This window comes from Anas platyrhynchos, chromosome 26 (assembly GCF_047663525.1).
Source record: "Anas platyrhynchos isolate ZD024472 breed Pekin duck chromosome 26, IASCAAS_PekinDuck_T2T, whole genome shotgun sequence".
NCBI lineage: Eukaryota > Metazoa > Chordata > Aves > Anseriformes > Anatidae > Anas > Anas platyrhynchos.
This window is the reverse complement of record NC_092612.1, coordinates 913,714-937,151: the sequence shown is the minus strand read 5'-3', so window position 1 is coordinate 937,151 and position 23,438 is coordinate 913,714. Positions and strand designations below refer to the sequence as shown.

General features: G+C 66.5%; 4 protein-coding genes and 1 long non-coding RNA gene across 9 annotated transcripts; 2 read left to right on the top strand and 3 right to left on the bottom strand.

The window, feature by feature from the left end:
* Positions 1 to 19: 19 nt before the first annotated feature.
* POLR3C (RNA polymerase III subunit C) lies at positions 20 to 4,809 on the top strand. The gene is made up of 15 exons (XM_072028213.1): positions 20 to 106; positions 507 to 800; positions 1,120 to 1,375; positions 1,460 to 1,636; positions 1,758 to 1,846; positions 1,998 to 2,105; positions 2,202 to 2,294; positions 2,503 to 2,583; positions 2,893 to 2,944; positions 3,033 to 3,093; positions 3,168 to 3,318; positions 3,406 to 3,507; positions 4,263 to 4,312; positions 4,413 to 4,562; positions 4,648 to 4,809. Exons 2-15 carry the CDS (start codon positions 654 to 656, stop codon positions 4,727 to 4,729), a joined length of 1,599 nt encoding a protein of 532 aa, XP_071884314.1. The 5' UTR covers positions 20 to 106; positions 507 to 653; the 3' UTR covers positions 4,730 to 4,809.
* Positions 2,753 to 4,416, bottom strand: LOC139999590 (uncharacterized). The gene is made up of 2 exons (XR_011805037.1): positions 4,275 to 4,416; positions 2,753 to 3,070 (listed from the first exon to the last, which is right to left on the bottom strand). It is a non-coding gene; the product is annotated as an uncharacterized lncRNA (long non-coding RNA).
* A 164-nt stretch (positions 4,810 to 4,973) lies between the features above and the next one.
* On the top strand, positions 4,974 to 7,113 carry NUDT17 (nudix hydrolase 17). The gene is made up of 8 exons (XM_072028214.1): positions 4,974 to 5,115; positions 5,671 to 5,793; positions 5,881 to 6,052; positions 6,177 to 6,202; positions 6,294 to 6,386; positions 6,480 to 6,578; positions 6,668 to 6,804; positions 6,890 to 7,113. Exons 1-8 carry the CDS (start codon positions 5,044 to 5,046, stop codon positions 7,089 to 7,091), a joined length of 924 nt encoding a protein of 307 aa, XP_071884315.1. The 5' UTR covers positions 4,974 to 5,043; the 3' UTR covers positions 7,092 to 7,113.
* Positions 7,114 to 7,482: 369 nt separating this feature from the next.
* PIAS3 (protein inhibitor of activated STAT 3) lies at positions 7,483 to 17,498 on the bottom strand. 2 transcript variants are annotated; one of them, XM_072028212.1, is made up of 15 exons: positions 17,401 to 17,498; positions 15,968 to 16,027; positions 14,106 to 14,586; positions 13,774 to 13,858; positions 13,313 to 13,363; positions 12,592 to 12,682; positions 12,141 to 12,275; positions 11,786 to 11,891; positions 11,430 to 11,503; positions 10,834 to 10,994; positions 10,308 to 10,444; positions 9,980 to 10,151; positions 9,661 to 9,794; positions 9,228 to 9,265; positions 7,483 to 9,140 (listed from the first exon to the last, which is right to left on the bottom strand). In XM_072028212.1, exons 3-15 carry the CDS (start codon positions 14,581 to 14,583, stop codon positions 8,871 to 8,873), a joined length of 1,932 nt encoding a protein of 643 aa, XP_071884313.1. In that variant the 5' UTR covers positions 14,584 to 14,586; positions 15,968 to 16,027; positions 17,401 to 17,498; the 3' UTR covers positions 7,483 to 8,870. The 2 variants fall into 2 exon arrangements, with proteins under 2 accessions (XP_071884313.1, XP_071884312.1); XM_072028211.1 differs by lacking the exon at positions 15,968 to 16,027 and having other exon boundaries at positions 17,401 to 17,493.
* A 515-nt stretch (positions 17,499 to 18,013) lies between these two features.
* On the bottom strand, positions 18,014 to 22,407 carry ANKRD35 (ankyrin repeat domain 35). 4 transcript variants are annotated; one of them, XM_072027903.1, is made up of 9 exons: positions 21,533 to 21,814; positions 21,349 to 21,419; positions 21,144 to 21,250; positions 20,962 to 21,050; positions 20,840 to 20,877; positions 19,721 to 20,761; positions 18,849 to 18,938; positions 18,690 to 18,755; positions 18,014 to 18,569 (listed from the first exon to the last, which is right to left on the bottom strand). In XM_072027903.1, the coding sequence occupies exons 1-9, from the start codon at positions 21,705 to 21,707 to the stop codon at positions 18,486 to 18,488; spliced, it is 1,761 nt and encodes a 586-aa protein (XP_071884004.1). In that variant the 5' UTR covers positions 21,708 to 21,814; the 3' UTR covers positions 18,014 to 18,485. The 4 variants fall into 4 exon arrangements, with proteins under 4 accessions (XP_071884004.1, XP_071884002.1, XP_071884001.1 ...); XM_072027901.1 differs by lacking the exons at positions 18,014 to 18,569; positions 18,690 to 18,755; positions 18,849 to 18,938 and adding exons at positions 21,964 to 22,028; positions 22,319 to 22,392 and having other exon boundaries at positions 18,954 to 20,761; positions 21,533 to 21,561; XM_072027900.1 differs by lacking the exons at positions 18,014 to 18,569; positions 18,690 to 18,755; positions 18,849 to 18,938 and having other exon boundaries at positions 18,954 to 20,761; positions 21,533 to 21,823.
* Positions 22,408 to 23,438: the final 1,031 nt, after the last annotated feature.

Here is a 23,438-nt window from a genome sequence, read left to right as displayed (position 1 = left end):
GGAAGCGGAGGGAGGAAGTGGAGGAAGTGAGGGCGGAAGTGGGAGGTGGGGAGGGCGGAAGTGGTGGTTGCTATGGGGAGGGTTGGGGCCTAGGCGTGGGGCCTGGGTGAGAGAGGGCCTTGGGGGGGGGGGACGGGGATGGGGGACATGGGGACAGGGGGACCCCGGGGTGGGGGACACGGGGATGGGGGCACCCAAGGATGGGGGACATGGGGGTGGGGACACAAGGATGGGGGCACCCAAGGGTGGGGGACACGGGGAGGGGGCCATGGGGATGGGGGCACCCCAGGGTGGGGGTATGAGGATGGGGGCACAGGGATGGGGGCACCTCGGGGTGGGGGACACGGGGACAGGGCCATGGGGATGGAGGGACCCCGGGGGAGGGACACAGGGATGGGGGGTACAGGGATGGGGAGATGGGGACAGGGGCACCCCAGGGTGGGGGACATGGGGACATGGCCCCCCCAGTGGCACTGGCTGGTTCCCCTAACGCTTTGTTTTTATAGGGTCACCTCCATTTGGGACCGGCCTTTTGGGGGCTCTGCAGGCAGCAGCAGCAGCAGCAGCAGCGGGACCCCACCGGACTCCGCGTCCCCATCCAGGCCCGTGGAGACCCCGCTGACCCCCCCGGCCCCCCCCGTGTCCCCGCGGGGATGACGCAGGCCGAGATCAAGCTGTGCTCCCTGCTGCTGCGGGAACATTTCGGCGAGATCGTGGAACGGGTGGGCACGCTGCTCGTCAGGGCGGGCGCGCAGCCCCTGAGGATGCTGGTGGGCGACACGGGGCTGTCGCTGGAGCAGGTAGGGCCTGGCCCTGGGGGGGCACCCGAGGAGCCTGGGGACATCCCTGGTCTGGCACGGAGCTGGGAACCCCTCGGAAAGGGCAAAATGGGGATTTTCAAAGCATAAAAATGCCAAGTGGGATTTTTTAAAGGGAGGGGGCCATAAAAACAGCCATAAAACGGCCTGAGAAGGAGCAGAGCGGGGTTTAAATGCAGGGGGTGCCAAATCCCCAAATTTTGGTGGCTGCCCATGGAGGAAACGCGCCGTGACCTTCCAGAATGGGGCCGAGGGGGTTGTTTGGGGCCCCCCCCGAATAACCAAACCCCCCCGTTGGCAGGTGAAGAAGGCCCTGTGCGTCCTCCTGCAGCACAATTTGGCCACCTTCCAGCTGCCCAAGCGCGGGGGGGTGGAGTACGAGGCGCGGGCCGAGCGGGTGCTGAGGGTCCTGCGCTACCCCCGCTACATCTACGCCGCCAAGACCCTGTACGGCGACACGGGCGAGCTGCTGGTGGAGGAGCTGCTCCTCAACGGCAAGATGACGATGAGCGCGGCCGTGAGGAAGGTCGCCGACCGGCTCACCGAAACCATGGAAGGTGAAAAAAAAAACCATGTGAATTCTGCTGAAATCGGGGCATTTCCCTGAGCCTGACGCTGCCCCCCTTTTTTTTTTTCCGCAGACGGCCGGACCATGGATTACGCCGACGTCTCGAGCACCTTCGTGCGCCTGGCGGACACCCACTTGGTGCAGAGGTGCCCGCTGCTGCCCGAAACCCCCCAGGGCCCCCCCGGCCCCGCTCCCACCTTGGTGCTGGACGAGAAGGAGATGTACACCGTGCCCCGGCTCAACCTCAGCGGTGAGGGGCACCCCAGGGTGCTCGGGGAGCTCAGCGCCGCCGGCTCCCGACATTTTTATTGTATTGTAACAATTTTTATTGTTGTTTTTTTTCTAAAATTTGTCTTTTTTTTCTCTGGCAGGGCGGGGGAAGCGCAGGCGGTCGTGCGAGGAGGAGGAGGAGGGCGAGCCCAGGGCCAAGAAGCAGAAGGCGGACGGGGAAGGCTCCGAGGTAGCGGAGGAAGGGGCTGGAGCCCCCAAACTGAGCAGCAAACCGGGGCTGCCGCTTCATCCAGCGTCACCTCAGCTCGGGGACACTCCTCGGTCCCCATCCTGAGCTCCCAGCCCCCAAAACTGTCCTGCGGACCCCCCCTTCCCTGCAGCCCCCACCCGAGGACGACGGCATCTACTGGCAGGTGAACCTGGAGCGCTTCCACCAGCACTTCCGCGACCAGGCCATCGTCAGCGCCGTGGCCAACCGCATGGATCAGGTGCGGGGAAGCTTCTAGAAGCCTCCTAGAGGGCGTCGGGGGGGGCTTCGTGAGGCCGGGCCCCCCCCTCACTCACATTTTGTGCCCCCCACGCAGACCAGCAGCGAGATCGTGCGGACGATGCTGCGCATGAGCGAGGTCACCACCGCCTCGGGCGCGCCCTACACGCAGCCCCTCTCCTCCAATGAGGTCCGTGACCCCCCCTTTGGAGCCCCCCCTCACCCTCCTCACCATTTTGTTCTGATTTTCCTGGTTTTTTTTTGGCTGTTTTTTAATTTCACCGTTTTGATGTGATTTTCCTGTTTTTTTTTGGCTGTTTTTGCGTTTCACCGTTCTGTTGTGATTTTCCTTCGTGGTTTTTTTTTTTCTCTTTTAATTTTTTTTCCTTTTCTCGCAGATTTTTCGGTCCCTTCCAGCCGGGTACAACATCTCCAAGCAGGTTTTGGACCAGTACCTCACCCTGCTGGCCGACGACCCGGTGAGGGACGCCCCCCCCGTGCCTTTTGCTGCCCCCACTCCGTGTCCTCACCTCATCACACACCTGGGGGGGGACGGGACTGAGGGAAAAACCTTTTTCAGCCATTTCTTAAAGCATACAAAAGCAAAACTCATCACATTAAAAAAATTCACCCAACGTTCTGCAGCTCTTAAGATCAAAGAGGGTTTTTTTGGGGGGAAAAACCTCCGTTCTGCCTCAAGGGGCTTTAAGAATCGCGATTTTACACCAAAGGGGTTTTAATACCTCGGGACAGGCTGAAATTTTACTTTTTTTCCTCTTTTCTCCTAGCTTGAGTTCGTGGGCAAATCGGGGGACAGCGGCGGGGGCATGTACACCGTCAGTATCCTTTTTTTTTTGGGGTGGGGGGAGCAGCCCCAGGGGGGTTCTCCTGGACGTTCAACCAGAACCTTGACGTGGCTCCCACTCAGATCTCCACAAAGCTCTCGCCTCTCTGGCCACGGCGACGCTGGAATCCATCGTAGAGGAGAGGTAAAAACACCATTTTTTAGGACTTTTCACCCCGTTTCTCACCCCGCTGAGTTTTTTTTCCCCCCCCCCCCCAGGTTCGGGTCTCGCTGCGCCAGGATTTTCCGCCTCCTCCTGCGCAAGAAGCACCTGGAGCAGAAGCAGGTGGAGGATTTCGCCATGATCCCCGCCAAGGAGGCCAAGGAGATGCTCTACAGGATGCTCTCCGAGAACTTCGTGGCCCTGCAGGTGAGGGTGGGGGGCGCGGGGGGGGCAGCTCCGTGCACCGGGGAGCTGCCCACCCCCCTGTGTCCCCCCCACCCTTTCCCTTGCCAGGAGATCCCCAAGACCCCCGACCACGCGCCCTCCCGCACCTTCTACCTCTACACCGTCAACGTCCCGGCCTCCGCGCGCATGCTGCTGCACCGCTGCTACAAGGTGGGACCCCCCCGGCCGCCCCCAGCCCCCCTGACCCCCTCCCCAAGCAGGGGGGGCAACGGCCTGGAGGCTTTTAGCCCCCCCCCAGTCCCTCGAGCAGCTCCTCCACCGTCTGCTGCCTTCTCCCCCGTCCCCTTTCTCTTCCTCATCCCATTCTGTTTCTCCCCCTTTTTCCTTCCCCTTTGCCCTTCCCCTTTCCCCCCTGCCCTTCCCCATCCCCTCTCCCCCATCCCCTTTGCCCCCTCACCTGTCCCCTTTCCCCCTGCCCTTCCCCTTTCCCCCTGTCCCCTCTGCCCTTTCCCTTTCCCCCTGCCCTTCCCCTTTTCCCTTTGCCCTCTGCCCTTCCCCATCCCCTATCCCCTTTCCCTCTACCCTTCCCCTTTCCCCTGCCCTTCCCTTTTCCCCCTCCCCACCCCCTCTGCCCTTCCCCTTTCCCTTTCCCCTTCCCCTTTTCCACCCCCCCGTCCCCTCTGCCCTTCCCCTTCCCCTCTACCCCCTCCCCTTTTCCCCTTCCCCCATCCCCTTTCCCCTTTCTCTCCCCATTGCCCTTCCCCTCTCCCCGTCCCCTTTCCTCCCTGCCCTTCCCCTTTCCCCTTCCCCTGTCCCCTCTGCCCTTCCCCTTTCCCCTTCTCCCCTCTGCCCTTCCCCTCTCCCCCGTCCCCTTGTCCCCTTTTCCCTCTCCCCCATCCCCTTTCCCCTTTGCCCTCCCCCTCTCCCTTTCCCCATCCCCTCTGCCCTTCCCCTTCCCCCCCCAGAGCGTGGCCAACCTGATGGAGCGGCGCCAGTTCGAGACCAAAGAGAACAAGTGAGCGGGACCACGGGGGGGGGGCACAAAACCTTCTGGGAGGGGGAACACACAGAGCCGTGCCCCCAACGGGGTGCTTTTTTTTTTGCCCCCCCCCCAGGAGGCTGCTGGAGAAGTCGCAGCGGGTGGAGGCCATCCTGGCCTCCATGCAGGCCACGGGCGCGGAGGCGGCGCAGCTGCAGGAGATCGAGGAGATGATCACGGCCCCCGAGCGGCAGCAGCTGGAGAACCTCAAACGCAACGTCAACAAGTCAGAGACCCCCGGGGGGGGGGGCACGGGGGGAGCCCCCCAGCCCTTTTTCCACCCCCCTAACCGCCCCCTTTTCCCCCCCCAGGCTGGACGCCAGCGAGAACCAGGTGGACGAGACGATCTTCGTGCTGGAGTCCTTCATCCACAGCACCATCAGGAAGCCCTGAGCGTGTCCCCCCCCCTTTTATATGTCCCCCCCCCTTTTTATATGTTCCCCCCCCCAAAATGACAATAAAGTGACCCCCCCCAGATCTGCTGCCTGCTGGGTTCAGGGACCCCCAAGTGCCACCGCAACACCCTGGGGGGGGAACTTGGGGACAACTCCCCCCTGCCCCAATTGTCCCCCCCCATTTTTGTGTCCCCCCCCTCCCCTTGTGCCCCCCCGGCTTGCTCTAGCCCCGCCCACCTTCTGAGGCCACGCCCACCCACGGGTTAAGCCCCGCCCACCTGGTTTTGTTCCGGGGGGGGGGGCGCAGGGGCCATGGCGGGGTTGGGGCGCGTCCTCGTCCACGTGCGGCGCGGTGGGGAGGGGGGGGCGGCGCGATTCGGGCAGGTACCGGGGGGGGAGCAAAGTGGGGGGGGGATTTGGGGGTGTCGGGGGGGGGGAGAGGAAAGGGGGGAGCTTCGGGGAGGGGGAGATTGTGGGGGAGGGTTTGGGGGGGGAGGAGCAAAGGGGGGGCGTGGCCGGATTGGGAGGGGTGGGGGGGTCTGAGCATGCAAGGGGGGGGTGCAGCAAGGTGGGGGGGGGACACAAGGGTTGGGGGTATGGGGGGGGCACAGCTTGGGGGTGGGCATGTAATGGGGGGTGGGCACCCAGCTGGGGGGGGGTGGGCATGTAGCTGGGGGGGGGCACCCAGTTTTTGGGGGGGCAACGGCGGGGGGTCACCTACTTGTGGGGGGGGCTGCAAGGCGAGGGGTGCGCAGGAGGCAGCAGTGACCCCCCCAAACCCCTCAAGACCCCCCCCCCAAACCCCTCAATACCCCCCCAAAACCCCCTCAAGACCCCCCCAAAACCCCCTCCAGCCCCCCCCAACCCCCTCCCCGACCCCCCCCAGCCCCCCCCTCATTGCTGGGGCTCCCCCCTCGTGCCCCCCCCCCTTATTTTTAGAGCGTCACCGGCTCTTTCTGCGCCCCGCACGAGGATTTGGCTGCGGTGAGCTGCGCCCTGCAGCGCGGCCGCTTCCTCCTGGCCGACGCCGCCTTCCCCGGCTCCACCGAGACCGTCCTGGGGGTGCGTGAAAGCTCTGGGGGGGGGGGACACAAACCCAGCAGGTGTCCCCTGACCCCCCCTCTGACCTCTGACCCCCCCCCCCCCCAGAGACCCCCGTTCTGCCCTGCCAAGCTCCTGGGGTCGCCGGTGGCCACCGAGCCGCGAGGCCGCGGGGTGGAGGCGGCGGTGGCCGTGCTGCTGCAGGCGGCCACGGGCCCCCTGCTCCTCACCCGCCGCCCCCACGGCCTCAGCATCTTCCCCAACGTCTGGGTGCCTCCCGGTGAGCCTCATTGTTGGGGGGGGGTGGGCACAAAGGCGTGGACCCCCCCATCCAAAATCCACCCCGCGCACACCCGAATTCGCCGCTCCCCGGGTGCCTCCAAGCCGCTTTTCCTCCTCTTCAGGTGGGCACGTGGAGCCCGATGAGGAGGTGAGGATGGTGGGGACAGCACCTGGGGGGGCTCCTGGGGGGGTTGTGTGGGTTCTTGACCCCCCCACACACATCCCCGACCCCCCCCCAGCTGCTGGCCGTGGGGCTGCGCGAGCTGCAGGAGGAGACGGGGCTGCGCCTGGCCGCCGGCACCTTCACCTGGAGGCTGCTCGGCCTCTGGGAGGTAACAGCCCCCCCCCCTTCACCCCCCCAGTTCCCCAACCTCTCCACCGTGCCCCCCCCCAACCCACTGACCCCCCCCAAACCATTTTTGCAGTCCGTGTACCCCCCCATGCTGAGCCGGGGGCCCCCGCGCCGCCACCACATCGTCGCCTACCTGCTGCTGCGCTCCCAGGAGCCCCACGAGGAGCTGGAGGTCAGCCCCCTTTTAATCCTTTTTTTTTTTTTTTTTCCTTTTTTTTCCTTTTTTTCCTTGCCCCCCCCGACCCCCGCTTTGGGTTTCAGGCCAGGATTTGCCCCAGCGAGGCCGAGGTGAGCGCCTACGCCTGGCTGGAGCCCCGCGTCCTGGAGGCCATCGCGGCCACCGAGGACGGCGCGGGGAGACCCGGACGCGTCCCCAGCACCCTCCCGGCCTCCATCAGGTGAGGCTGGGGGACAAAAGAGCCATTGGGGGGGGACACAGGGGACAAAAAGAGGTCTGTGACCATCGTGTGTCCCCCCCCCCAGCATCACCGAGGTGAGCGGGGGCTCGCCCCGTGCCGTGCAGCTCCCCACGGCCACGCTGCTGAACGTGGCCCCGGCTGAGGGGGAGGACGTGGAGCGCGTCAGCACCGGCACCAAATTCGCCCTTCGGCTCTGGTTGGAGGCCCGGGGGGGGGAAAACGGGGGCCAAACAGGCCCTGAGGCAGCGTCGGGGGGCTGGGAATAAAGGGATGGCACCCGGGGGGGGGGCTGCGCTCTGCTGCCACGGGCTGGGGGCGGTGGGATCCTGGTGTGGGGAGGACAACACAAGGGGGTGACCTGGCGGGGGGGGGACAGGGGACACGACTCGGGGCAGGGGGAGCAGCCTCCTGGGGGTCCCCGATGAGCAGAGGAACCTGCAGCAAGCAGGGCTGGATCCACTCCCACCCTCGCCCCCCCCCCCTCAATTGGAGAGGGACCCTCGGGGCAGCACCTGGGTGGTGCTGGCTGCACCCAAATCCCCCCCAAAAAGGGGGTTTTAAGGGCCAGGTACCCCAGCCCCTGCGTTACACAGCCAATATTTGGCTCCCCCCCACCCCAACACGACGCAGGGAAGGTGCCCCCCCCCGGCTGGGTGCTGGGGTTTGTTGCTTTTATTGCCTTGGCTTAGTCCCCGCGGGTGCGATACAAGAAATAAGAAACTGCCCGAGCAGAACACCGCCAACGGGGCCCAGCCTTCAAAACTCAGCGAGGAGCAGTTAAAAAGGTGCTAAAATAATAAAAATTAAAAAAAAAAAAAAAAATTGCTACTCCTGCCACTTTGTCCCCGCGCCAGCCTGGCCTCGTCCCCGCACCTCTCGGTACTGAAATGGGGAAGGGAAGGAGCTGGGGGGGGGGCAGGAGGCAGCAGGGTCGTGGCTGGGAGGGTTAGGAACTAAAATACGATTAAATACATAAATAATTTGTGCAATGGGCGCCGTGCCCCCCCCCCCCCCCCTTTTCCTTCAGTCCAGGTGCTCCGGGAGGGGGGAAGTCTTTGGGAGTTTTCCTACGTACAAAAGCTGCAACTGAAAAATAGAGAAATCCTCTGCTCTCTGTACAGGTCTGCGCCGGGAATGGGTAAAAAAAGAGGAAAAAGGAAAAAACAAAATCTCCAGGTTTGAAAAATGACAACAGCCACTGCTGAGCCCGGCGGCAGCAGCGTGGTCGGGGCGCTGCCCTCCTGCCCGGGGGGCTCCCCGACCCCCCCAAAAATCTGGGGCTGGAACCGCAGCCGGGGGGCACGGCTGGTCCTAGGGGGAGCGCAGCCTCCTCCAGCACGGCCCCCCCAGGGTCTGCCCCCTGCCCTCGTTGCTTTTTTTCCTTAAAACTGAGGAATTTTCAGCCGGGGCTGGGGCTGGAGAGCTGCGGGGTGGTGACAAACCCACAAACATCTGCTGGGGGCGATGGGGGTGAAAGCCCTGCCCCAGGACCACCCCAAGTCCCTCGTGCGCCCCTGGTCCTGCGAGCAGAGCCCGCTCCTGGCCAGGGCGCAGCCCCCCCTGCCCTGCCCGTGCCCCCCCAGGCCCCGTTCCTTCATCCAACCCTCGCTGGCTCGGCCCCATGGCCCCCACAGCTCAGCGCTGAGGTTTTTTTTCTCCCTCTTTTTTCCTTCCCCCCCCCCGGCAGGAGCTCACCTTGCTCCCAGGACCAGGGTGGGAGGCACAGCCGGGGCAGGGCAGGACTCGCTGGGACGAGCCGTCCCCCCCCCAGCTCCACAAAGCAGGACCCTCCAGGATCCAAACGGCCCTAAAACCCCTCCTTAAAGGCTTGGGGGGGCGGCTAACCTTCGGGCAGGGCTGCTCCCTACCCCTTAGCCCAGCGTCCTAAAGGGGCGCACGCAGCCACCCCCACGGCCCCGGGCGCGCTGGCAGCCCCCGGCACGAGAGCCTTGGGGGCACCGGGGAGGAACCGCGGCGCGGTGGGGTCCGTGCCAGCCCCGAGGCAGCTCCTGGAAGCCTGCCCTCGCCTCCCAGGACCCTCTGGCTCAGTCCAGGGAGATGATGTCCGGCCGGCAGCCCGGCAGCGCGGTGCTGCTGCTGCTCACGGTGCCGCCGTGGCCCTCGCGCAGCGCGCCGGCGGAGACGATGCTGCTGATGCGGCCGGCGGCCGGGCTGACGGCACCGCCGTGCGGCGTCCCCAGCACGGGACCCAAGGGGTTGACGTTGAGGAAGTGGCCGGAGGAGCCCCGGTACTGGAAGAAGTGGCTGAGAGCGTCCTGCTCGTCCAGGGAGGTGATGACCGAGGGGCTGTAGTGCTGCCGAGGGAAGGGGGGGGGAAAAAGTTAGGAGGGAAAAGGGGGAAAAGAAAACAAAAAAAGGGAAAAGGAACCAAAAAAACTGACCTGATTTTCACTTTGAAGGAAGGAAAACAAATCCAGACCTAGAGAAATAAAAATAAATAATGAATAAAAAAATAAATCAATCTCCTGGTGGTGAATAAACCTCTGGCACGAGGGGGAGGCAAACGGTGCCAACGCAGGGACGGCAGCGGATGGGTTCGGGCTGCTCCCAGCACCAGGAACCAGCACCAGCTCTGCTCCTCCAACCCCCAAATCTGGCAAATTGGCAACTGGTGAACTGGAATGGCCACCAGGATGGCCATGGGGCCACCAGGACAGCCGTGGGGCCACCAGGATTGCCGTGGGGCCACCAGCACGGCCCCATGGCCACCAGGTTTGCCGTGTGGCCACCAGGACAGCCGTGTGGCCACCAGGATGGCCCTGTGGCCACCAAGACCCTCGTGCACGTGCAGGAGCAGCCCGTGGGCCCCGTTACCTTGCAGCTCTGCCGGCGCCGGGTAGGACGCGCGGTACTCGTGGCCGGGGAGGCCAGGCAGGTAGTCGCTGCCGAGCGCGGCCGCGGGGGGGCTGCGGAGCACAGAGGAGGGCCGGGGGTCGACGCCGAGCACCCTGCGGGAGGACAAGGGGGTGAGGAGCCCCCCCAGAAGGAGGCCGAGGGCTCCCCGGGGGCTTCGCCAAAATCCCGGCCTCGATGGTGCCTCCAGGACAAGCCCTGGGGGGGGGGTTCGGGAGGGCTCAGGGCTGCGGGGGGGTCCCGGTGGGGTAGGGTTGGGGGTCTCCAGGTGCTGCCTCACCCCTTGGGGCCGGGTGCTGCCGGCAGAGCCCCCCCGGAGGCCGGGCGCTGCTTTTTGGCGGGGGGCTCCTCCTCGTCGGACGAGCTGTCCAGGGTGAGGTCGATCACCTCCACCTTCCTCCTGCCTTCGGGGGGGGTCTTGCCCTCGGGGCTCACCGTGTACACCGAGGGGGCTGCGGAGGCAAAGGGATGAGGATCAGAAGGGGGGGGCCAGCGGCAGCCTCACCTCCGGGGCCGGCTCCCTGCAGTGTTTTTGGCACACCCCAGGGAGGAGCCGGGGTCCCCAAAAGGTAAAAACGAGGTGGCCAAAAAGGGCTCGGCGGCCGTACCCTCGATCCCGCTGAAGGCAGGGGGCTGGCACAGCTCCTGGCTCTCCTTCCTGGGCCTCATGGGGCACCAGGAGCCGTCCTCCATGAACTGGATCTCGTCGCAGTCCGTGCAGGAGTTGAGGATTTCCATGAACAACCTGTGATGGGGTGGGGGGGGGGGGGAAAAAAAGAGGGTGAGCTGGGGAGGGCAGAAAGCAGCAGGACCAAGGTGTAAAACAGGGACACGCGGGGCTGGGACACCCCCGAGCTGGTGGTCGAAGAGGGGAGACAAAAAACGACTGCTCCAAAACCCAGCCCACGGCCGGGCCCTGCTCCAGCAGCTCCCCCCCCCTTGGTGTGGAGGCCAAAATTCGGACAAAGGCTCCTTGTTTTTTTGGGGAAACCTCTCCAGGTTGGCCCCGGAGCAGTGCTGGGGGGGGTGGCAATCAGGATTTTTGGTCACCCGGGGCTGCAGCCCACGCACATGAGCAGCTGGGGGGGGGCTGGCTGGAGCAGGAGCTGTGACCCCCCCAGCCCCCCGGCTCACCCGTCGATGATCAGGTTGTCGTAGGGGGCTTTCTTGTCGCACACGGGGCAGGTCCAGGTGGGTTTCTTCTCGTTCATCTGCAGGTAGAGCGCCGCGTCGAAGCACTGCAGGTGGGTGCAGGTGGTGGCTCGGCACGGCACCACCAGCCTCATCTTGCCCAGCTGGGGTGGGGGGGGCAGAAAGGGAAATCAGCGAATTTGGCAACGCGGGACCCCCTCCTCACCGCCCCAAGGGTCCTGCGACCCCCTCCTCACCGCCCCAAGGGTCCTGCCCCCTCTCCTGTCCCCTGCACGGCCACCGAGAGGTTGAATTAAACATCAGGGGAGAGCTAAATGCAGGGGAAATGAAGCTTTCCGGGGGGGGTTTGCCCATTTCCCCCCCTCCAGCTCACTTCCCCCTCCAACAAATGCAGGAGCCAAGGTTTGGGCAGCAGGCGGTGTGGTTAGCCTGGTAGTTTGGGCCGATTCTGGCAATTTTAGGGCACGGAGGGACAGCTCTGCTGCCGGGGGGGGCTCAGGGCTGCCTTTCCCACTGGAGGGGGGGCCACAGAAGCACAAATCGTGGTCTCACAGAGGGGGGGGGACACCAGGACGTACCGGGCACATGAGGGAGACGCGCAGGCTGGTGGTGGCGATCTCGCTGTCGGGGTCGGCCGTCAGCTTCTCCTTGACTGAAAGGAAATTAACAGGATTTTAACTCAAACCGTGACCCTCGTTAGCCAAAATTGTAGGGTTAACGCTCGGAAAAAGGGGGCTCAACGGGCAGGGGGGCTGGGCAGGGATGGGCACCGGGAGCCCCCGTGCGCTCACACCAACCTGGCCTGCCCCATGGGTACCAGGAGACCCCCAACGGGCACCAGGAGCCCCCCAACAGGCACCAGAAACCCCCCCTGCTCTGCCCCACAAGCACCGGGCCCCCAACCCTGCCCCAGAGCCCCCCCCAGGGCACTTACTGAGGGCTCGCGAGTGGTCGGGGTTGCGGATGCCCTTGGCGCGCAGCTTCTGCAGCAGAGTCACCGAGGTCAGCTGCTTCACCAGGTACACCGACAGCGAGTAGTGCTGCAGGAGAGGGGCCACGGCTCAGCTGGACACGTAGGACCCCCCCCCCGGGACCGGCTGTCCCCCTAAATATAGCCCCACGTCCCCCCCTCCCCAGCGCCAGCACCCCACGGGGAGCATCCACGGCGCGCAGGCAGCGCTGGTGCTACCTGGCTGGGTGGGGGGTGGTGTTTGATGTCATTTAATTTTAATTTTGTAATTTTGGGGTTCATTTCCTCGCCCTCCCCTCCCTGGGGGCTGCTCACCCACCCGGCCGAACTCCGCCGACCAGTTGACCACGATGGTGTTGGGGACGGTGGCCGAGAGCCGCGCCAGGGGCGTGATGTTGACGGGGCGGCTGGGGCGCTTGGGCTCGGCGCCGTTCTTCGTGGGCGGGAGGTAGCCCTGCGGGGAGGGAAAGGATTCCTACAGCGAGGGAAAAAAAACCCTCCCGGGGAAATTGGGGGGGGGGTCAGACCCCATAGGAGAACCCCCAGCCCCGTGTCCCCACGGTACGTCGCGCCCCAAGATGCTTCGTGCCGCATCCCAGAGCATCTTGACCCCAATTTTGACTCCAAATCCTCCCCGGGACCCCCGAGCTCGGGTCCCTGAGCGCTGCCACGACCCCGGTATCAAACCCCAACAGCCCCCAAACCCCCCCCCAGGCATCACAGCGAGGGATGGGCAGGATTCAGCCAACGGGAGACGGGGATTTACTCACGGGCAGGGGGCAGAGCTTGCCGTTGACCTTGACGAACAAATTGGGAGGGAAATAATCCTCCTGGGGACAGCTGGTCTCGCACAGGCAGAACCTGCGGGGCAGGGGGGGAGAAAAAGAGGGGAATTTGGGGGAGGGGGAGGCATTTTGGGGAGGCGGAGGCGTTTCGGGGAGGCATTTTGGGGAGGGAGAGGCGTTTTGGGGAGGTGTTTCGGGGAGGGGCTGAGCGTTGGGTGCGAGCCTCCCCAGCCCCGCTCATTTTTTCCCCTTTTCCCTTTTTTATTTCCCCCCTTGCTCTCCTCGCATCTTTAAGAGCAGCGGCTGGACTGAAGAGTGAAAAAAGTTCATGTTTTCAGCTTTTTTTGGGTCTCTCGTTCTGCTTTTTGCAACGGGTCGAAAAAAAACGGAGAGGGGAGCGGAGGGGGCCGTGCACGAGGGCGCAAAGCTCGGAGCGAAACCCAGCCCGGCTGCACCCAAATTCTACAAAAATGACCACGGGAAGGGGCACGGGACAGCAGGAGGGATGAGGAGGGACGCCCTCGGCCTCGTGGGGCTCAGCACCCCCGGATTTGGGGCTCAGCACCCCCAGATTTGGGGCTCCCCAGGTTTGGTGCCCACCGTGCCGAGCGCCCCAGGCCCCCAAAGCACAGCAGGGGCAAACCCCAGCTCGGGGAGCGAGCTGAGGGCACTCGTTAGGGGGACGCGGGCTTAATTAGGGCCTTACCTTAATTGCACCTGCACCGTGTAATCACATTTGGCACCCGGCAGGAGGTCTCTGCAAGGAGGAAGGCGCTCAGCCCACCAGGGAGCCCAGCACCCCACCGGTGCCAGGCAGTGACCCCAGGACCATTTTTTACCCCCCAGAACCATTTTTTTTTACCCCAGTGACCATTTTTCACCCCATTTCCCCATTAATCCCCCCCCCCCCAGCCTGTTGGAGCCAGCACCGTGCCTCCCACCGGCCCCACACCCACCCCAATCCCCCGGTGCCGGAGCCAAAAGGTGGGCACAGCGCGGGACCTGCACCCCCAGGGACCCCCCCCAGATTCCCCTGCACCCCCAGGGACCCCCCCCAGATTCCCCTGCACCCCCAGGGACCCCCCCCAGATTCCCCTGCATCCCCAGGGTCCCCCCCAGATTCCCCTGCCCCCCCAGGGCCCCCCCAAATTCCCCTGCCCCCCTCACCGTGAGGACAGGATCTGCTGGACCTGCTGCGGGGTGAGCGCGAAGGTGAAGTGCGCCTCCTCGAAGCGCTGGCTGCTCGTGGATGCTGTGGGGAGGGGGGGGGGGAAAAAAACGATGGCACTCGGCACCACAACCCCCCCCAGGGAAAACACGCCTCATTTTGGGCCAACATCACCCAAATTCTGCCCGTTCACCCCCAGCACCCTGCCCTACGTCCGATAAACCCCCCCCAAGGGGGCATCAGGAGGGCACAAACGCCCTGCACGGCCGCCAAAGGGCTCGGGGGGGGCGCAAAACGTTCCCAAAACCTCTCCCCCCCCCCCGGCACTTACCGAGCGTGGTGGGCTTGATCAGCTCGTCGTAGACGTCGTAGAAGGGCAACCTCCTCATGGTGACGTCGGGGTGCACGGGGTGTGCCGGGGGGGCCAGGTGCTGAGCGTCCGCCTCGCGCTTGGGTCCCAGGGGGGGCAGCGGGGGCAGCAGGGCCGGCGGCAGCGGCGCCGCGGCGGCACCGCGCTCGTAGGGCAGGGGGCAAGTAGAGGCAGCGGTGGCAGCGCTGGGGGGCAAAGCGGGGGCTGCGGGGAGCTGCCCGGGGGGGATTTGAAGGCCGGGGAGGTCGGAGGGGGCCAGGGCTTTCCTGGGGAAGCGGCGGCGGTACAGCTCCTTGATCTTCATCTGCACGGCGGGGCTGCAGCCCGAGCGCAGCAGCTGCAGCGCCTTGGCCAGCAGCTCGTGCTTCCTCCCGCTCTTGTTCCTCCCGGCGAAACCCAGGAGGACTTGGAGCTCCGACACCCTAAAGCTCAGAACCATGTGCTGCAAAAAAAAACCCAAAAAAACAGGGGGGTCCCCGTCACCGCCGTGCCCGGCCCCGAGTCGTGGCCAGACCGGCTGGGAGGCAGCAGAGGTGGAAATGGTTTTTTTTTTTTGGGGCGCTCCGAGCGCCGCGTCCCGGTACCCCGAGGTCGTTTGGGGTGGCCCCCTCCTCAAAATGATGCTTTTAGGGCCAATTCTGCGCTCAGAGCTCCAGGTTTTGTCCCCCTCCAGCCCCAGAGGCCACCACGGGCTGGTGGGGGGAGGCTGAGCCCGGTGGCACCGCACCGCCGGCACCCACATGCGCCCAGACCCCACTAAATGCCCACAGGGGGGGCTCAGCTCCTGCTGCCCGCGGGGCTCCGGCGACCCCCTGAGGTTTGTAGGGTCCCCAGGGGTACCCGGAGCTGGGGGGGTCACCTCGGCCCCGATACGAGACGCGTGGGACGGGGACCGGGGGCTGCTGTGGGGCCGATTTAGGAACCGACCCGAGAAGAGCCCAAAATGCTCCGAGGTCCCCCTGTGGGCTCCACGGCTCCCGGACCCACATCAGGGTCGTTATAGGACGGGGTCGTTACGGCACTAATTGCTGCCGACCCACCAGAAAGGGTTCAGGACGGCCACACGGAGAGATCGCGGCGCCCACTGAATGATAGTGGGGAAAAAAATGCAGGATTTGGGGCTGCCGGAGGCACCCCACGGATGCAGGGCGCGCCGTGCGCCCCCAAAACGGAGCAGCCGAGGAAGAGGGACACCGAGGTCCCACGGGACCTTCCTGTCACCACCGGGGGACCGCAGCAGGACACCGGTGGCACCGGGTGGCCTCGGAAGAAAGGCGGGGGTCCGGGCCAAGCCGCGGGCTTTTTAAGGAGAAACGAGCCGATTTTCGGCTCGCTCGCACAACGAGACCCAGATGGGGAACGGCTCGAAGCAGAGCTGGCTCCAGGGGGGGGCTCCAGGGGGTGGCCGAGGAGCCGAGACGCGGAGCAAAAGTCCCAAAAACACCCAGGAAGGGAGGAAAACCACAAAAACGGTGCCCGGCCCCACTTCTGGGGGCATCAAAGGGCAAAAAGGGCTGCCCCCAACCAACCAGCCCCGTCCCCAAAATGTAGGGACACCGGCACCGGGGCTGGGGGGGTGCCCGCTGCTGACCCCACAAAGCCACGCGGGGTTTTAGGGGAAGGGAGGAAAACCGAAACAGCCCCAAAATTCGGGCAGGGCGCTGAATTAAAAGACTGCGCCCCCGCTCCTGCTGCCAAAAAAGGACCCTACAGCCCCGACCCCACAGCACGGCCTGCGGGAAAACGGCTCAAAAGCCGGCAAGGACCAAAAAAAAAAAAGTAATTAAAAAATATTTAAAAAACTCAGCTTTGGAATTAGTTACCGGGGGCAATTTTTCCTATTCCACGGCCGGGTGGGCGGGGGCGGTTACACGCGCTGAGTCCTAAAAACGAGAAGAAGAAAGTGGCGGGGGCTGGAACCCGGCCGCTACCGGCGCTGTGGGGTCCCGCGCCGTGCCCGTGGCACCGCTGCTCCTGCTGGCCCCATAGAAATAAAATCCCCCCCCCCCGAAATGGGGTCTTGGGGGGGGGGGGGGGGGGCTCAGCACCGCCACCTCCTCGCTCCTCGCCGCTGCCACCGCCGCGTGCCCGAGCCCCCCAGGGTGCCCCCGCGGAGGGGCTGCGAGGATCCCGCTGCTCCGGGACGGGACCCCCAGCCCCATCCCCTGCTCCCCCCCCACACAACCCTAAAAAAAAACCCTAAGCTGCCCCACGCCTGCCAGCGCTGTCTCGCTCCCCCCCAGCCCCACAGATCCCCCTCGGTACCCTACAGTCCCCATCCCCTCGCTGACGGCCCCATAGCCCCCTCTGCTGCCCCACAGCCCCCGCCAGAGCCCCCCACAGACCCCACAGCTCCTCACTGCCTGTCCCCGTCCCTTCAACCCCACACAGCCCCTGGCTGCCTGACCCCATACCCTTAGCCCCACACATCCCTACAGCCCCACATGTCCCCCCACAGCCTGACCCTATCCCCACCGCCCCACACAGCCCCTCTCTGCCTGTCCCCAGCCCCACAGACCCCTCAGCCCCACACATCCCCCCCCTGCCTGACCCTATTCCCTCACTGCCTGACCCCATACCCCCAGCCCCACAACCCCACAGCCCCTCTGCCTGACCCCAGCCCCACACATCCCTACAGCCCCACACAGCCCCTCTCTGCCTGCCCCCAGCCCCACAGACCCCTCAGCCCCACACATCCCCCCCCTGCCTGACCCTATTCCCTCACTGCCTGACCCCATACCCCCAGCCCCACAACCCCACAGCCTCTCTGCCTGACCCCAGCCCCACACGTCCCTACAGCCCCACACAGCCCCCCTCTGCCTGCCCCCAGCCCCACAGACCCCTCAGCCCCACACATCTCCCCCCTGCCTGACCCTATTCCCTCACTGCCTGACCCCATACCCCAGCCCCACAACCCCTCACTGCCTGTCCCCAGCCCCACACATCCCCCCACTCCCTGACCTTAACCCCCCAGCCCCACACCCCCCCTCACTACCTGCCCCCAGCCCCACACCCCCCCACACCCCCCACATCCCCCTGCCTGACCCCATAACCCCCACCCCAACCCCTCTCCACCCGTCCCCGTCCCTCCACCCTCACCCCCCCCTCCCTGCCTAACCCCGCACCCCCACCCCTATAACCCCCCAACCCCACCACCCCCCAGCCCCTCTCTGCTCGCCCCCAGCCCCTCGGCCCCACACGTCCCCCCCCTGCCCGACCCCAGCCCCATATCCCCGCGTCCCCCCCCCCCCCGCACCTTCAGCTCCGCCGCCTCCGCCATCTTGGGACATGGCGGCCGCGGCCGGGCCCAGGGAGCGGGGGCAAATTCCGAGCCCGGCCGCGGCCGCAACGGGGCGGGGGGGGGGGAAAATATGGGGTTGGGGGGGGGAATAATGGGGTTTGGGGGGGTAATGGGGTTTGGGGGGGGGTCTATGGGGTGGGGGGGGTGATGGGGTTGGGGTTCTGTGGGGGGGGTGCTGTGGGGTGGGGGTTTCTGAGGGGGGTTTCTAAGGGGGGGGCGCTTTTGGGGGGGGTGTTTTTTGGGGGGGTTCTTGGGGGGGTTTCTGTAGGGAGGGGTTCTGTGGGGTGGGGTTTCTATGGGGCTGGGATTCTATAGGGTGGGGCTTCTATGGGGTCGGGTTTCAAGGGGGGGGGCTTCTATGGGGTGGGCTTCTATGGGGCCAGGTTTCTGGGGGGGGGGCTTCTATGGGGGTGGGCTCCTATGGGGCCGGGATTCTATAGGGTGGGCTTCTATGGGGCTGGGATTCTATAGGGTGGGCTTCTATGGGGCTGGGTTTCTAGGGGGGGGGCTTCTACTGGGGGGGGGCTTCTATGGGGCCGGGTTTCTAGGGGGGGGCTTCTATGGGGCCAGGTCTCGGGGAGGGGGGGGGGGCTTCGATGGGGGTGGGCTCCTATGGGGCTGGGTTTCTATAGGGGGGGCTTCTATTGGGGTAGGCTTCTAGGGGGGGGGCTTCTATTGGGGCGGGTTTTTGTAGGGCCGGGACACTGGGGACTGGGCCTCTGTGGGGCCGGGCTTCTATGGGGACAGGGACCCTGCGGGGAATGGGACGCTGTGGGGCCAGGATGCTGTGGGGCCAGGTTTCTATGGGGCCAGGTTTCTATGGGGCTGGGACACTGTGAACCTGACCTCTATGGGGCCAGGGCTATGGGGCCGTGCAGTGTGACCGGTGTTTGTGGGACCACCCTCTGTGGGGCCGCAGCAGCCGCCCCGACCCCTCCGCCGCTGTCAGACCCCACAGTGTTCCCCCCCCCAATATGTCCCCGTCCCCCCCCAAAGGACGAGGCTCTGTGGGGTCGCGCTGTGGGGCCGCCAGCTCCGTTTTAATGCCGGGCCGCGTCCTGGCCCCGCTCCTCCGCCCGCAGGATGCGCAGCAGCCGCCCGTGCACCGCCTCGTCCATGAAGCCCTGCGGGAGAGCCAAAAACCCCTAAAACCTCCCCAAAACCCCCTTCCTTTTTTTTTTTTTTTTTTCCGCCTGTCCCAATTCCGCAGGAATTCCACCCAAAACCTGAGCACGGGCTCCTACCTGGGCGGCGTTGAGCAGGTGGCTCCGGTACACGGCCACCACGTCCCGGTGGGCTTTCTGCTGCACCTGGGGGGCACGGGGACGGGCTGGTTGGGGTCCCCGTGGGGTCCCTTTGGGGTCGGGGGGGACGTGGGGACGCTTTTGGGGTCCCGGCCCCACCTGGAGCTGCAGCCGCAGCCGGGCGCCCTCGCTGCGCGCCGCCAGCACCGCCGCCGCCAGCGCCTCCGCCTCCGCCAGCAGCTGCTTGGTCTGGGGCACGGGGACATTTAGGGGACATTTGGGGACATGGGGGGGATAAGGGGATGGGGACATGGCCATGGGGACATGGGGATGGGGACATGGCGCTGTGATGCCCGGTAATGGGGGTGGCGTGGTCCCCCCGGGGGTCCTGGCCATAAGGGAGGGTGGAGTGGGAAGGGGGAGAGTGGGGATGGGAATGGGGTGGGAATGGGGTGGGAATAGGGAAATGATGGGGACAGCAATGGGATGGGGATGGGATGTGAATGGGAATGGGATGGGGACAGGGATGGGATGGGGATGGGATGGGAATGGGATAGGATGGGAATAGGACGGGATGGGAATAGGACAATGATGGGGACAGGAATGGGATGGAAATGGGATGGGGATGGGGTGGGAATAGGATGGGTTTGGAATAGGACAATGATGGGGACAGGAATAGGATGGGATGGGAATGGGATGGGGACAGGGATGGGATGGTGATGGGCACAGGGATGGGATGGAGACGGGAATGGGGTGGGAATGGGACAGTGATGGGGACAGTGATGGGAATGGAATGGGAATGGGACCGCGATGGGAACAGCAATGGGATGGTGATGGGGACTGGGATGGGAATGGAATGGGAATGGGATGGGAAGGGGACAGCACTGGGATGGTGATGGGGACGGGAACGGGACCATGACGGGGACAGCAACGGGAGCGAGGTGCTGATGGGGACAGTGCTGGGAAGGGGACAATGACGGCACGGGGCCACGGGGCGCAGGGCCGGGGAGGGGGCATCCGCCCGGCCTCACCTTGGCCTCCCTGTCCCGCAGGGCGTTGCGGAGCCCCCCCAGGGTCCTCTGCAGCCCCCGCAGCTTCTCCCGCAGCTCCCCGGCCTCCAGCTCCCGCTGGGCCCCCCTGGCCTCCGCCTCCTCCTTGGCCCTGCGCTCGGCGGCGGCGGCGGCCTCCCAGCGCCCGGCCTCGGCCCTGGCCTCCTCCAGCCTCTCCTGCAGCTCCCGCAGCCCCCCGAGAGCCCCCCCCAGTTCCCCCAATTCCCCCAATTCCCCCAACCGGGACCCCCCCGGCCCCTCTCCCCCCGGCCCCTCTCCGCCGTCCCCGTCCCCTCCTTTCCCCGCGGCCTCCTCGGCCTCCATCTCGGCCACCAGCTGCAGGGCCTCGTGCTGGGACCTCGCCAGGGCCTCCAGCCTCCGCTGCAGCTCCCGCAGGACGCAGGAATCGGGGAGGGGGCCGCCGGCCTTGTCCCCCCCCCCTAGCCCCCTCCCCAGGCGGTCCCGCAGCTCCTCCAGCTCCCTGCGCTGCGCCGCCAGCCTCCCCCGCAGCCTCGCTGCCTCCTCCCGCTTGGCCTCCAGCGCCCGGCACAGGGCTCCCACCCGGTTGCCCCCTTCCTCCGCCACCCCCAGGGGGGGGTCCCGCTCCCGCAGCCCCCGCAGCCCCCGCAGCTCGTCCCGCAGCCTCCCCCTCTCCAGGCGCAGCCGGGCCAGCTCCGCCGCCAGCCTCCCGTTGCGCTCCTGCAGCTCCTGCACCTCCGCGCCCCGTCCCGCTCCCTCCTGGGGGGCGCGGGTCCCCCCCAGCCCCGTGGGTTCTTCCTCAGCCTTCCTCCTCCTCCTCCTCCTCCTCGCCAGCTCTTCCTCGTGCTCGGCCGGTGGAGCGAGGCAGGAGCCTTCATCATCATCCTCATCCTCGCTGCCGGTGCCGGGTGGGGGCCGTGCCGGGTCCTGCGCCCGCTGGAGGAGGCCGGTGGGGTGCTGGGTGCCACGCTCGCCCCGCTGCTCCTCTTCCTCCTCTTCCTCCTTTTTATCTTCCTCCTCCTCCTCATCCTCATTGCTGCAGCCCTGCGGGACAAGGCAGCAGGGTGCAGCCCCCCCGGCCACACCGCGGTTCCCCAGGGACCCCCACCCCGAGCCCCCTACCTGCAGCTCAGGGTCCCCAGCGCCACCAGATCCGTTCTCTGCGGGCAGAAGGAGAAATAAAAAAACCCTCTTTTCCCCCTTTTTCTCCTAAAAACCACCGAGCTGCGGGGGGGGGGGCTCACCTCGGTGCGTGCGCCCGTGGCCCCCGTGGTGCAGGAGCTGCGCGGCCGCCTCGGTGGCACTGTGCTCGTGGGCCAGGTCCAGGGCTGTCCTGCGGGATGGGGACGGGGACAGCGGGGTGGCACCGGGGGGCACAGTGACACGAGGACACGCGTCCCCCCCCCGTGTCCCCAGGGCCGCTCACTTCTTGTCCCCGTCGGCGAGGTCGGGGTCGGCGCCGCTCTGCAGGAGCTGGGCGCAGACGGCGGCGTGGTTCCCCCGTGCCGCCAGCATCAGGGGGGTCTGGCCGTGCTGGGGGGGGGGCACAGAGCTTCCGTCAGCCCCTGCCACCCCCCCCAGGTCCCCGTAACCCCCCCAGGTCCCTGTCACCCCCCCAGGTCCCCGCTCACGGTGTCGGTGACGTCCAGCGGGGCCCCGTGTGCGCAGAGCAGCAGCACGCTGGAGGCGCAGCCCGAGGAGGCTGCAGGGGGGGGGAGCATCAGCACAGGGGTCGGCTCCCCCCTGGGGGGTGGGGGGCGAGGTGTGAAGCCCCCCACCCGTCCCAGCCCATGGTGGGCCCCCCCTGGCACTCACCGGCCCAGTGCAGGGGGGTGCGGCGCTGCCTGTCCACGTGGCGCGTGTTGGCACCGTACTGCGGGGGACGGGGGCACGGGAAGGGGGCTGGGGGGGTCCTGCCCTGCGCCCCCAGCCCCGTTCCCAGCCTTGTCCCCATCCCCATCCCTTTTCTCGTCCCCATCGTCAGCCCCATTGCTGTCCCGGCCCCGTTCTTATCCCACTTCTCACCCCAATCCCTGTCCCTATGCGCATCCCGATCCCACTCCCTGTCCCTGTCCCTGTCCTTGTCCCCATCCCCATCCCCATCCTCATCCTCATCCTCATCCCACTCTTGGTCTCGTGTTTATTCCCATCCCACCCCATTCCCATCCCACCTCCCTCTCCAGCCCCATTCCTGTCCCCATCCTGTCCCCATCCCGTCCCCGTCCCCGTCCCCGTGGGGCCGGTACCTGCAGCAGGACCTTGACGCACTGGGGCTGGCAGCCGATGGTGGCCAGGTGCAGCGCGGTGCTGCCTGCAAGAGCGGCTGGCACCGGGGGCCACGGGGACACCGGGGGGGGGGGACAACACCCCCCCAGCTGCAAACAGGGGGGGGACACCCCCCCAGCTGCAAACACGGGCACCCCACACCCCTGGGACCCCGGGGACCCCCCACCCCAACCCCACACGTTGTGCGCTCCCGGTCACCCCAAGGGGACACCGGGGCCGGACACCGACCGTGTCCCCCCCCAAACTGGGGTTCAGTGTGGGGGGGTCCCCAAACTGGGGTTCAGTGGGGGGGTCCCCACGGTGCCCCCCGCTCACCGTCATCGTTTTGCGCATCGGGGGGGGCCCCGTGGGCCAGCAGCAGCGTCAGGCACTCGGTCAGCCCCTCGGCGGCGGCCAGGTGGAGGCTGCAGGGGGGGGCGTGCGAAGGGTGGCTGCCACCCTGACCCCCTCCTCATCCCCTCCGTGCCCCCCCCCCCCAGGATTGGGGGTTTTTGGGGGGGGGTCCGTACGTACGCGGATTGCCCGGCGGCGTTGAGCTTGGCGGGCCGGGCGGCTCTGCGGGACGCCAGGGCCCCCACCCTGCCCACGTCGCCCCTCTCCACCGCCTCCAGCAGCTTCTGGTCCCGCTTGCTCCAGCGCTGAGCCTGGGCGGGGGGGGGGGGGGGGGGGGCAGCTTTTTGGGGTGGGGGGGACCCCCCCATGATGCTCCGACCCCAAGGGTTCAGCTGGGCCCAGCCCCAATTTTGGGGTCCCCCCACGTCTCCATCTCTTTGCGCAACACCTTGAGGCTGACGCCGTATTTTGGGGAGGGGGCGCAGGGCCCTGCCTCAGTTTCCCTTCTCGTTCCACCCTGCCCCCCCCCCAAAAAAAAAAATAGGATGGGGGGGGGACACCCTGGGGACACGGGGACCCCACGGGGACCCCGGTGGCACGCGGGGAGCCGGGCGGTGGCGGGTGAGCGTGTCCCTGCCTGCCCCCGCCCGCCCGGTTTGCCGGGGTGCCGCCGTGCCAGGCGCTGTGGGTGGGCACCGGGACCAGCACTGGAACTGGGACCAGTACCAGGACCGGCACTGGGACCAGTTTGGCACCGGGCATTAAGATCCAGCCCCCAGGATGTTGCCATCGGGACCAGGTTTGGGGTCAAGATTTAGGGGACCCGTAGTGGGGTGACCTCTCCATGGGGCTGGCAGGGGACCCCTGAACCCCCCCCGTGCCCCATGGGACCCCCCCCAGCTCCCCCAAAGCACCCCAGTAACGGGACCCCGACCCCCCCCCACCTCCTGCTGGGTGCCTGGGGGGGGGGTCCCCAACCCCAGGACCCCCCCGGTGCCCCCAACTCACCGCCGCGGGCGAGCTGGAGCAGGAGAAGACGCGCTTCATGGGGGCTGCACCCCCAAAACGGGGGGGTCCCCAAAACGGGGGGGTCCCCAAAACC